The sequence below is a fragment of the Ranitomeya variabilis genome, chromosome 2, assembly GCF_051348905.1.
Source record: "Ranitomeya variabilis isolate aRanVar5 chromosome 2, aRanVar5.hap1, whole genome shotgun sequence".
Taxonomy (NCBI): Eukaryota; Metazoa; Chordata; class Amphibia; order Anura; family Dendrobatidae; genus Ranitomeya; species Ranitomeya variabilis.
Window position 1 is genome coordinate 57,668,598 of NC_135233.1, and position 13,312 is coordinate 57,681,909.

Genomic DNA, 13,312 nt, shown 5'->3' on the forward strand with positions numbered 1-13,312 from the left:
TCAGACACACCGTCATAATATGAGGGGCTCTGGGCCAGTACCACCACCCATGAGATAGTGTTCCCCCCAGCTCAAACAGTGCTCTACCACTTGCAAAACTTACCTCTCACTGCTCCACCACTGTTTAGTCTGTGCTGTTAAATCCTTCAATGGCACTGCCAATACAAATTTGTTGAAATGATAGATGATAGTAAAAATATACAGGGGCCCTGCCCTCCATTTAGACCTGTGAATACTGTGCGCGAACTACCACTGTCTATTACTCAGCAGAGGAACCCACCCCTGTACCGAGCTTTGCCACCTCTTTATTTAGGAACATTTTTTTGCAGACATTTAGCCCACTTTACTATTTTGGCCAACTTACTGTGTCAGCCACTTCTTTCAGTTGTCCTCCACTGAACAAAGCAGTGCTGCCAGTTTACTCCTGTTACCAGTTTAGAACTGCATTGAGCCTACTTTTTTATTCTAGGCCTACTAAGTCTGTCTGCGCCACTCCTTGCAATCGTCCTCCGCTGACCAAACCAATGCTGCCTGTGTACCCCTGTAACCTATTTTAAACTGCATAGAGCCTACTTTTTTATTTTAGGCCTAGTAAGTCTGCGCCACTCCTTGCAATCGTCCTCCACTGACCAAACCAATGCTGCCTGTGTACCCCTGTAACCTATTTTAAACTGCATAGAGCCTACTTTTTTATTTTAGGCCTAGTAAGTCTGCACAACTGCTTGCAATTGTCCTCTGCTGACCAAATTAATGCTGCCTGTGTACCCCTGTAACCTATTTTAAACTGCATACAGCCTACTTTTTAATTTTAGGCCTAGTAAGTCTGCGCCACTCCTTGCAATCGTCCTCCGCTGACCAAACCAATGCTGCCTGTGTACCCCTGTAACCTATTTTAAACTGCATTGAGCCTACTTTTTTATTTTAGGCCTACTACATGTCTCTGTCTGCGCCACTCAATACAGCTGTCGTCCACTGAACAAAGCTGAGCTTCAATCTTCAGGCTTTCGGCCTCTATTTTGAATATGAAACTGCATTTGGCCTACTAGTTTGGTTGGGCCTACTAACGGTGTCTGCCGCTCCTTGGTGTTCTCCTGTGCTTTTCTCCTGTGCTTCAATCTTCAGGCTTTCGGCCTATATTTTGAATATGAAACTGCATTTGGCCTACTTGTTTGGTTGGGCCTACTAACAGTGTCTTCCGCTGCTTGTTGTTCTCCACTGCACAAAGCTGAGCTTCAATTTTCAGGCTATATCAGATATTAAACTGCATTTGGCCTACTAGTTTGGTTGGGCCTACTAATGGTGTCTGCCGCTGCTTGTTGTTCTCCTCCACTGAACAAAGCTAAGCTTCAATTTTCAGGCAATATCAGATATTAAACTGCATTTGGCCTACTTGTTTGGTTGGGCCTTCTAACGGTGTCTGCCGCTGCTTGTTGTTCTCCTCCACTGAACAAAGCTGAGCTTCAATTTTCAGGCTATATCAGATATTAAACTGCATTTGGCCTACTTGTTTGGTTGGGCCTACTAACGGTGTCTGCCACTCCTTGCTTTTCTCCTCCACTGAACAAAGCTGAGCTTCAATTTTCAGGCTTTCAGCCTATATCAGATATTTACCTGCATTTGGCCTACTTGTTTGGTTGGGCCTACTAACGGTGTCTGCCACTGCTTGTTGTTCTCCTCCACTGAACAAAGCTGAGCTTCATTTTTCAGGCTATATCAGATATTAAACTGCATTTGGCCTACTAGTTTGGTTGGGCCCTACTAACGGTGTCTGCCGCTCCTTGCTTTTCTACTCCACTGAACAAAGCTGAGCTTCAATCTTCAGGCTTTTGGCCTATATCAGATATTTAACTGCATTTGGCCTACTTGTTTGGTTGGGCCTACTAACGGTGTCTGCTGCTGCTTGTTGTTCTCCTCCACTGAACAAAGCTGAGCTTCAATTTTCAGGCTATATCAGATATTTAACTGCATTTGGCCTACTTGTTTGGTTGGACCTACTAACGGTGTCTGCCGCTGCTTGTGGTTCTCCTCCACTGAACAAAGCTGAGCCGCAATTTTCATCCTGTTTCGAATATTAAACTGCATTTGGCCTACTTGTTTGGTTGGGCCTACTAACGGTGTCTGCTGCTGCTTGTTGTTCTCCTCCACTGAACAAAGCAGTGTCGCCTGTTTACTCCTGTTACCAATTTTGAACTGCATTTGGCCCACTTTATTATTTGGCCCTACTAACTGTGCCTGCCACTCATTACAGTTGTCTTCCATTGAACAAAGCAATGCCGCCTGTTTAGTCCTGTTACCACATTTGAACTGCATTTAGCCTACTTTATTATTTGGGCTTACTAACTGTGTTTCCTTCTCATCCTGCCCATTGCCCAGCCACTGCTAGATGAGTCTGCTGGTACATTGACCCAGACCACTACATTCCCCTTGCACTCTACACAGCCAGAATCTGACCCTGCTGAAAGTCAGGTTCCCCTTCCCGCATACTATACCACCTTACACGGGGACAAAGAGGAAGGTGCAGATGAAAGTGCAGGTTCCTTCATCAGGTGGGGGGGCATACTCGTTGGCGACGTCACTGGCACAGGGCCCCTCATAGTACGCAGAAGTGTCTCTGCTGGTGGGAGGCGCCCCCGCCGTTCAACACACCGCCGTACTTTGAGGGGCCCTGTGCCAGTGCCAATGCGAACAAGTGTGCCCCCCCGCTTGCTCAGGATCACAGCACTTGCAAAGTTGAAATACTTACCTCTCCCTGCTCCACCGCCGTGATGTAGTCCATGTTTCCTGGGCCCACGGAAAACTTGAGCCAGCCCTACCCCCCACAACTTTAGCCAAATGACCCCCAATTTTCAATGCCTAACTATTATTATAAGGCAAATTAAGATTGACAAGCTTAAGTAACAAGAATGGATGTTTTTGGCATTAAAATGGGCACTGTAGGTGTTTTCCTGTCCTCCACTCACTGCCGACTTTGCTTCCCCATTGACTTGCATTGGGCTTCGTGTTTCAGTCGGATTACCGACTTTTGACAAAGTCGGGTTTCGCGAAACCCGACTCGATCCTAAAAAAGTAAAAGTCGCTCAACTCTAGTCACCACCCATCTTGAAAAGTTTTCCCCCTCCAATATTCTAATGTGCCACAAACCAGAAGTTAATATTACCAACCATTCCCATTTTTTTTAGGTGTATCCATATACATGGCCCACCCTGTACATGAATTAGAATTTTTGAAGATCTGCTCCTCTTTAGCACCAACTCTAGTTTGTACTTCTCGAAAGTAAAAAGCAACTTACAGCAAATAAAAAAAAAATCTCAACAAATTAACTGGTTCTTTTAATTTACTTTTCTCTGTAGCTGATCTGTCGCGGCAAGTAGTTTCTTGGACAAAAAGTTCTGGATTAGATACTATTGACTGTTCTGGACGTCAAGATGTAAGATATATAACTCATGTTCAAGTTTCAGGAACATTTATTATTGGAAAAAGAAGTATAATAGATCCCAGTGGGCTCCAATTAGCTAAAAAATTGTCAGTACTTGACCTCTGTGTCAAACAACTTGCTTCATTAATAGAAGCATATGACAATATAGGCTATTTTATGTCAATTACACCAAATACCTGTTAAATGTATTCATTTTCTAGAACCACATATATTTATTAATCGTGTCACAGATATAATAAAGCTTTAGCAGTCAACAACATAAAACTGAATTTCTGTTTTCTATAACCTCCATCTCTTAAAGGATCATTAAACCCAATACAAATAGTTTACAAAAATGGATGTTAAAAAAGTAACCAGTAAAATCAGACATATATACAGATATAAATAGTTCTTGAGGCCAGTAGACCTTGAGAAAATTGAGATAAAGTAATGATTATGGGGGCAGATATTTTATTGGACTTCCTGTTAGTCATTCTGTTAAAGTATGCAAGACGCAATCTGTCTCTTTCTATATTGGTCTACTGAGAGCAGCTGATTGCATTCAACTCCATAGCAAATAAAGAAAGCATAAACTTTTGGGTGAATGCCCCTTTAAGTGCCACTTTAACTTTCTCAAGCTCATATAATTCCTAGTTTGGTGAAAGGTAAGGATCTTTTGGAAATATTTCAATGACTTACATTTCTTGTAGTTGAGGGTTGTTGGAGAACACATTTGCCTCTATTGATTTCAGGTCATAATTCTCAGAGATCTCTCTGTATAAGAAATGAATATATAGCAAATGTAACAATGGTAAAAATACTGTTATATTACATCTTAATGCATATCACAGGAATACAGACATTACAGCATAAGTACTGATATACATATATATACCGTATTTTCCAGCGTATAAGACGACTTTTTAACCCCTAAAAATTGTCCCAAAAGTCGGGGGTCATCTTATACGCCGGGTACGGCGTGTGCAGGGAGCGATCCTGGATGTTCCCAGGGTCTGAAGGAGAGGAAACTCTCCTTCAGGCCCTGGGATCCATATTCATATAAAAAATAAAGAATAAAAATAAAAAATATGGATATACTCACCCCTCCGAGAAGCCTGGCTGTCACCGCTGCAAGCGTCTACCTCCTTTCCTAAGAATTGCAGAGCGTGAAAGACCTTCGATGATGTCACGGTCAGGTGACCGGTCACATGAGCGGTCACGGACCAATCACAAGACCGTGACATCATCGAAAGTCCTTCATGCTCTGCAATTCTTAGGAACGGAGGCAGACGCTTGCAGCGGTGACAGCCAGGCTTCTCGGAGGGGTGAGTATATCCATATTTTTTATTTTTATTCTTTATTTTACACATGAATATGGATCCCAGGGCCTGAAGGAGAGTTTCCTCTCCTTCAGACCCTGGGAACCACACGCCATATAAGATGACTGGGCGTATAAGATGACACCCCGTCTTATACAGCAGGCATATCCCAAATTCCATATTTTATATGGAAAAGTTGGGGGTCGTCTTATACGCCCAGTCGCCTTATACACCAGAAAATACGGTAGATTAGAATTTCAAAAGTTTTCTTTAAAACCTAGCCAGAATTTTAGATCTATTGGGAGATAGCTCAGTTGTTTAACGGGACTGAATGTGTTACTTATATGCAACTGATGTATGATATGAATTAATTGTTTTTGTGTTTTATAGGTGAAATAAGTGAAAATTTACTTTTTTTTGCTAATCTATTTAAAAATTAATTCAGAAATCTATTTTTATTCACAAACTGTATTTTTAGAGTTAAACAAAATTTGGTAAGATTTGAAATTGAAAAATTTTGCGGATTTTACTGAGAAATTCCTTTTACAGCTACTTTATTATCTATGAATTGATTGTACCTTATTATGTTGTGGGGTCTTGAGAACCCATAGCATAATAAAAGTAAGTTGTAGAAAAGAAGAATGAATAACTAATAGTCACCTTCATCGTTCATTGTATCTCTTCCAATCCTTGGCGCCTCTTCTTACCACCATCGTCCGATGAATCCCTGAGCATCTTATCACTAAGCTGGGACATTCTCAACCATGAATAGGTTTGGGAAGTCACCACACATGTGCAGTGATGTCCCAATACTGGGCCTAGTCGCGGCCAATAATCCTGGCCTAGAGACTTTGGTATATGCTTATGGTGCACGTGTTGATGCAACAATATTGCTGAAGCCTTACAGTGCCTTTGTCTAGAGATGTCCCTGCCTGGTCATGGCCGGAAGTCCCAGCCTAGAGTAAAGAGGCCCTGAGTTTCAACAAGCGGCGTTAGTAGAAATGCCTTCAATGACCACACAGGGAGAGTGAACATTAAAATTGAAATGAGGAGTGATGTAATTATTAGGTTTATATATATATATATATATATATATATATATATATATATATATATATATATATATATATATATATATATAACCTAACATCTTGCTAAATTGTAATTCGAGAGAATTACAAAAATTCTACATTCTGTGGAATATGGATTTTTGCAAAATTCGAATAGAATTCAATTCCATTCGAATAAACTCACCCAACTCTAATATAACTTTATGTACTCTTTATAGGATATGTCCATGTTTTGTTCAACTTTTATAGAAAGTTGAGCAACTTTTAAAATATTCTTCTTTTAAAAAAATCTAACATTTTGTTGCTGCAGTGTATCTGTATATACTTTATCTAGCTGAGCATTTGGAGTTTACTTCCAAAACCCGCAAAAGCGGGGTTCAGATGTATGCGCCAACTGGGCCATAGACTGTTATGGTGACACCAGAGCTGACATGCATTATTTTTGGGAGTCTACTACGTTTGAGTGCCAGCCTCCTGTAGGCGTATGTGGCACCCCAGGAGTCTGGTTGTCACAGTGGCATTGCTTCCCTCACAGGGGGTGATGTCATGCCTGGAAGCAATGAGGGGTCCCCTTACCAGGTAATACCAGCATCCAAAACCTTTCCTACTCTAGACCAGAAGGGGAAGCTCTAACACCCTGTTTCAGAGGAGCTTCCCTATAAGTTACGGCCTGGAGGAGGAGTTAGTCAGTGAGTAGTCTGAGTCTGAGAGGAGAGGAGGAAAGTCGAGGAGAGCCTGGGGAGTAGAGCAGTGACCAAGCTCACCCCTGAGCTGAGCACCAGAAACCGGACACTGGAGTCCATGGTTGCGCAAGGACAGAAGTCCCGGCAGCTAAATCCAGAGGGCAGGAGACTGCAGGTCTCCTGGCCCATCTAACACCCAGCAGCACAGCAGCATATCAGAGCCCAGAGCCGCCATCAAGGAGCAACACCTGGAATAGGCTGAAGCGGCCTGCCATGCGGGTAACGTTTTACACAAACTGACAGTGAGAGGGACTTGTGCAGAGCTTCAGGCAGCAAGAACCTAAGAGAACAGCGCAGAAAAAAGGCCTCTGAACCCACCTGGCTAGGTGGATCCTAAATTGCTTCCAAGCTGCCCAGACCCCCCCATCACCAACTGTTACCCATGCCCCGGACTGCACCTTCTACAACCAAGTAAAGGTAAAGAAAGAGGACACAATCCTTGTGTCCTCCAGTCATTTCTGCACCCTTAGTCCTGCACCCCAATGTCCACAATTCCTTACAAAACTATACCGGTAGGCCAGGGGACCCACTCCACCTGTGGGGAGCAGAATCATCCCAGCTGCGTCACCATCGGCCCCAGCAGTCTCCTTAAGCAGCGTCGGCCACTCATTGCCGAACACAACAGGTGGCGTCATGTTAAATCCCCTACAAACTTTCCCTCATCAATTTTTATTGGATGCCCAGGGCCATGGACTGGGGCTCAGCTGCTGTGGCAACCCCCTGAAGAACCGTTGGACCCGGCCTGAGTACCCCACGGCCCTAGCGGGCGCTCCATATACACTTCCAGAAATGATGCATGTCAGAGCACACATTTGCTCTGTCTGCATCGTTGCAGTCTATGGCCCCATCCGCGCATATGACTGCACCCTGTTTTGCGCTGGAGTTCAGATGTATGCCCTGATGGGACTCACAAATTCAATGTGTAAGCACCCTAAGGGACATTCCCACAAGAGAAGATTTGGATCAAGTGGCAAACTGTATATTAGTGGAACTGAAAATTAACGACGTTATCGGGGATGGGGCTTGTGTTTTTGATTTAAAAATGTGTTTTTATTACCGTATACAGTTATTCTGATGTGGAATATCAAAGTAAGTACAGCAGCCTCATCAGAGGAAAGGGAATCATTTAGGAATGCATGCCATTTATATTGTACAATCTTGTAACAGATTCCATTTAATGATAAAATCCAATAAATGTACAACATTTTGGGACTCTTGGAAGGGGAGATAATAGTTTTTCACATCAGTTCATAAATTTGACAGATGTACCTTCTTGCAAATTACTAACTTTTGCATAAACTTCAGATGGATGAATGCATATAAAGACAGATGCCTGCAATAATAGAGATAATGATTACAGTAGACTTAAGAATTAAAGCAGAACAGTAAAATACAATCTGTAGAGCCTGGAATATCTGAACCAGATTTTTTTTGCATAGTTTGTATAAACCACACTATAAATAGAACTATGATAGCACCACCTTATCTTGCACTTGCCAAATGGCAGAAACTGTACTTATAAAATGACAGGTGCTAAAATGTTTGTGAAATATTACACGTCCTCCTTACTAATGGTATTCTCTGCTATACATAGATATCTTGTTTTCTGTCACAGCAAACACTTTTTGTAAAACCAAATTGAATTAATTTTCTTCAAGTTGCTTAGCAAAGTTTGTACCTTGGCGAAAGTATATTGTGCACTGCCTCTCTCTACCACCCAATCTGAAGTCAAGTGTGGGGAGACACTTCTGCGAGCTGAGCAGACACCTGCCTTGGCATCTGTTTGAAACTCAGCGGGTATCGCGCATGACACCTGTTGAAGATGGGAGCGGTTCATCCTTACTTGGTGTGCAGAAGTGTCTATCTACAACCAATTTTGATTGAGCGGATAACACAGATGCTGCACAATCCTTTTATTGCCTCAAGACTTTTCAAGATTTATTTCATAGCAGTGTATTCTTCTCTTTTCACTCAGCAAGAGAGAATGTGTGTGTTATGTCCAAAAAACCAGCAGGGGTAATTATCTCCTTGCTGTGCCAATGGTCCAGTACCACATCTTACTTTTAACCTCCCATGGAGTTCTCAGATATTGTGCTTAGTTTATGTCTGGTGCTATTCCTACTGAAATTCTGATTCTGACTGACTTGATCCTGACCTTTTCTGATCTGTTATCCCTTCTGACTTTGACTCTTGCCTGTCTTGACTGACTTTGTTTTTGTCTGTTCTTCTGGTGACTGATGTTGTATATTTCACTGATTATGGCTTTGTCTCAATTAATGTCCCTTGTTTTCTTTTTTGCTACTCTCTCGGCTAGCGTGACAATCCTTGCCTCAGGCTCGCTCTTATGACCAGAAGCTACTCCGTGGGTACAACCTAGGAGGCTTTCATTGCAAGTCCAGGTTCCTGTATAGGAGTTAAAGGGTTGAAGCTTGGGTTCCTCTGTGATCTGCAAGAGAGAGTGGGTACCACCAAATCCATCCATAGAAGCCTTTTTAGCTGTAATTCTCGGACAAACTTTACAGCTAGCCCGATACTATGTTCATAGATTGATCTCACTTTTAATATTTACAATTTTAAATTTCCTGTATAGACTATTTTATCTGATGCTAATAAAATAAAGGATTTTTTTCTGGCTAAATAAAAGGGTGTGCCCTTGCTATGGCTGAGCAGTTCAGTGCAACCTCCCAACTACTTGTTTTGCATGTATATTTGTGCTCCTGTTTCTTGATTGACAACTCTGTCTTTCCAGGATCAAAATGAGGGCGGACATATATAAAACACAAACAGGAAGAAAAATACAAGCTCTTGTGCTAGTCATTTTGTGCAAACAGACTTTAACAAGCACTCCACATATTGGGAAGATACCTCCACTATAGTCCATGAGCCGGGCCAGATATCGGTACCACCCGGAGTGACTAATTTTCTTTGGTATTTTTAGGTAGATGCATGTCTGTAGTTTATTTTTTGATATGATAGCCCTTACATATACGTAGCTTATTAACCCCTTCAGCCCTAGGCCTATTTGTACCCAAGTGCCTAAGCCAATCTGACCTGTGCCACTTCATGGGCTAATAACTTTGGAACGCTTTCACCTATCCAAGCCATTCTGAGATTGTTTTCTCGTGACATATTGTACTTCACGTCAGTGCTAAATGGGAGTCAATATATTTTACCTTTCTATATAAAAAAATGCTAAATATTCGGAAATTTTGGAAAAATCGGCAATTTTTTAACTTTGAAATTCTCTGCTTTTTACAAAAATACTGATACCCCCCATAATAGTTATTAATTTACACTCCCCACATGTTTACTTCATATTGGCATCATTTTGAAAATGAAACCTTATTGTTTTACGACGTAATAGGGCTTATAGTTTTATGCGCAATTTTTCACATTTACAGCAAAACCCACTTTTCAAAGGACCAAGTCACTTCTGAAGTCACTTTAAGGGGCTTACATAACAGAAACCACCCATAAATTACCCCATTTTGCAAACTACACCCCTCAAGCTGTTCAAAACTCATTTTTAAAAACTGTTAACCCTTTAGGTGTTCCACAGGAATTTTAGCAGAATGAAGGCGAAATTTCAAAATTTCATTTTTTTTCCAGATATTACATTGTAATCCAATTTTACCTGCAACCTAGCAAGGGTTAACGGCAAACCCAAACTTGGTTACCCTAATTCTGCAGTTTATAGAAACACCCCACATGTACTCGTAAACTAAAGTATGGGCACACAGCACAGCTCAACACGGAAGGAGCGCTATGTGGTTTTTGGGTGGCGGATTCACTGGAAGAAATCTAGGGGGCCATGTCACATTTGAAGGCTGCCTGAGGTACCCCCACAGTGGAAACACCAAAAAGTGACCCTATTTTGGAAACTACACCCCCAAGGAATCTTTTAGGGGGTATAGTGACCACTTTGACCCAACCAGTGTTTCACAGTAGTTGGAAACACTTGGTTGAGAAAATGGAAAAAGTGCATTTTTTACATGAAGGTGTCATTTTAGGCTCATTTTTTTATTTTTAAGAGGTGTACCAGCAAAAAATGCACCCCACTATTTGTTCACCAATCTCTCCCGAACACAACAACACCCGATATGTTGTCGTACACTGCAGTATTGGGGAACGGCAGGCCTCGGAAGGGAAGGAGCGCCAAATGACTTTTGGAGTGCAAATTTTACTGGAAGAAATCTAGGGGGCTATGTCACATTTGAAGACACCCTGAGGTGCCCCAACACACGCACACACACTGACACATACACGTACACACTGACACATACATGGTCGAGACCATGCTGGCCCTGGTTCGAGCTTCAAGAGAAGGCAACTGGATGCTTCACCTAGGAGCAATCCGACAGATGATACCATGGTGTTTTGCCTATGACAAGGTCAACTATGCCCGATACCTAACCTATTACTATGCCACAATGTCTCGGCTGCCCATAGAACACCCAGAGGTCCATGAATACTTCATGCAAGGTGGCTTTTCGGTCCAGATCGGTAGCAAGAATCCTTTTGGACGAATTCCTGTGGACCAGACCATTGAAGAGACAATCAACAAAGACACCCAGACACCAGGGGGCACAAAAGGCTTCAGCCTCAAAGTTGGAGCTGTTTCCAGGTTCTACCTGACATCAGAGTACCGCAGTATGTACTTGAGGCAGCTGAGGGCCCTGGTAGGCCAACAATATACTGACTTCAGCCATTCAGACCTACAGGTGTCTAGGATTAGAAGAGATGAAGCCGATGTCCAATCTTTCGTTCAACTGCTGGAGACAGGTTGGGTGAACCCCTTCAACAAAGAGCATAATGGTGAACTTATCAGTTTGTCAACAGCGACTGTAGCACCACCAGATGTAGCCAAAGACCTTCAAGGGGCATACAGTATAGGAGAGGATGCATATCAAACATTCAAGGATGAGCGTTTGGGTACCGATAAGCCAACTACATTGTTTCATGACAAGATGACGAAGAACAAACTTAAAACGTTCTCTAACATCCAAATGAAGACACGCAGACAAGGTCTTGGCAAGGAGGTAATTTTGAAGGCTGACAGAAACCTATTTGGCCAGATGATACTTGTAGCTGAGAACAGAAAGCTACAAATGAGTGATGTCTTGACTCATCCCCTGGGTCCATTGCCATGGGCACTTGCCAATGGTGATGGGTCTATCCGCAAGACCAACAAGGCTGCCCTCGCAAGGGAGTTGGAGAGGAATGCTCGTCCTGCAGAAGTGATCCCCGAGCCCTCTGCAACCATCATTGATGGGATGAGCCTGGTTCAGAAACTGAAGGGAAACAATGCAACATTTGGCCAGCTAGCAGGCACAGCAATGAGTCGCGCTATCCATGAGGGTGCTAAGAGCAAGCGCATTGATATTGTCTTTGACGTCTACAAGGAGACATCCATCAAAGATACAGAAAGAGTCAACAGATATGAAGGCACAGGGATCCATTTCAAGAACATTCAACATGGGCACAACATCCAGCAGTGGAAAAAGCTTCTAAGTAGTTCCTCCAACAAGGCAAGTCTCATAAAGTTTCTGGTAGAAGAATGGAAGGCGAAACACCACAGGGAGAAGCTTGAGGAGAAGGAGCTGTATGTCACATGTGAGCAGCTCTGCTTTAAGATCACCAAAGAACAGTGGGAAGAGGCTGCTGACCTTAAGTCAAATCAAGAAGAAGCAGACACACGCCTCCTTCTCCATGCTCTTCATGCAGCAGAATCTGGTTACAAGTCGGTCATCATCACTTCGGAGGATACTGATGTCATGGTCCTGTGTCTGGGCATGTGCCACAAAATCCCATCCCACCTGTTCCAGAAATGCGGTACACAGAACCGGACAAGATTCCTGGATATCACCACTCTGAGCCGAACATTGGGAGGCAGCGTATGTGATTCATTGATTGGTATGCATGCATTTACAGGCTGTGACACCGTCAGTGCATTCGCTGGCCGTGGGAAGATGACGACACTCAAGCAGTTGAAGATGAACAAGACATACCAGGATGCCTTTCAGGAAGTAGGTCGTTCATGGGAAGTGTCTACCGAACTTTTTAAGAAGTTACAGGAAATCACCTGCCACATGTACCTGCCAACTACCCAAACAACTGAGGTAAACAGGCTCCGTTATCAGCTGTTCTGTGCCAGACGTGGAGTGGTAGAGTCAAGTCAACTCCCTCCTTGCCAGGACTGCCTTTTCATGCATGCACTGCGTGCAAACTACCAGGCTGCGATCTGGAGGAGAAGTCTGCAGAGCCAGCCATGGGTTGCAAACCCAACAGACTGCGGTTGGATGATAGATAACGACGGAAAGCTTGTTGTCAAGTGGATGCAAGGGGCACCAGCACCAGAAGCTATTATACAGCTACTGTCCTGCAAGTGTGTGCGGTCATGTGAACTTCCTCAGTGTACTTGCCTCAGCAATGGCCTGAAGTGCACAGACATGTGCAGATTACAGACATGCCAGAACAAGGGTACTGAAGACGAGCCAGTAGAACAACAGTCAGATTCAGAGTCCGATGTTGAAGATATTATGGAGTAACATATATATATATATATATATATATATATATATATATATATATATATATATATATATATATATATATGCACATGACATGTTCAGTGTGTATTTACATAACTTGGATTAAATTTTGTTACAAATACTACATCTAGTCACTCCGGGTGGTACCGATATCGTCATATTTGGTTCTTGGCTCATGCTAAAATTCCTGTGGAACACCTAAAGGGTTAACAGT

At 42.8% G+C, this 13,312-nt stretch overlaps 1 protein-coding gene across 6 annotated transcripts in view; it reads right to left on the reverse strand.

The window, feature by feature from the left end:
• The window catches only part of FSHR (follicle stimulating hormone receptor), a 489,167-nt gene that overhangs the window by 322,808 nt on the left and 153,047 nt on the right, over positions 1-13,312 (reverse strand). For 4 of the 6 annotated variants that reach the window (XM_077282458.1, XM_077282454.1, XM_077282456.1 and 1 more), the window contains one exon: positions 4,115-4,189. The exons of the other annotated variants lie outside the window; for them this stretch is intronic. In XM_077282458.1, the coding sequence (XP_077138573.1) occupies positions 4,115-4,189 (75 nt within the window). The remainder of the gene's footprint in view (positions 1-4,114; positions 4,190-13,312) is intronic. 6 annotated transcript variants of the gene reach the window in all.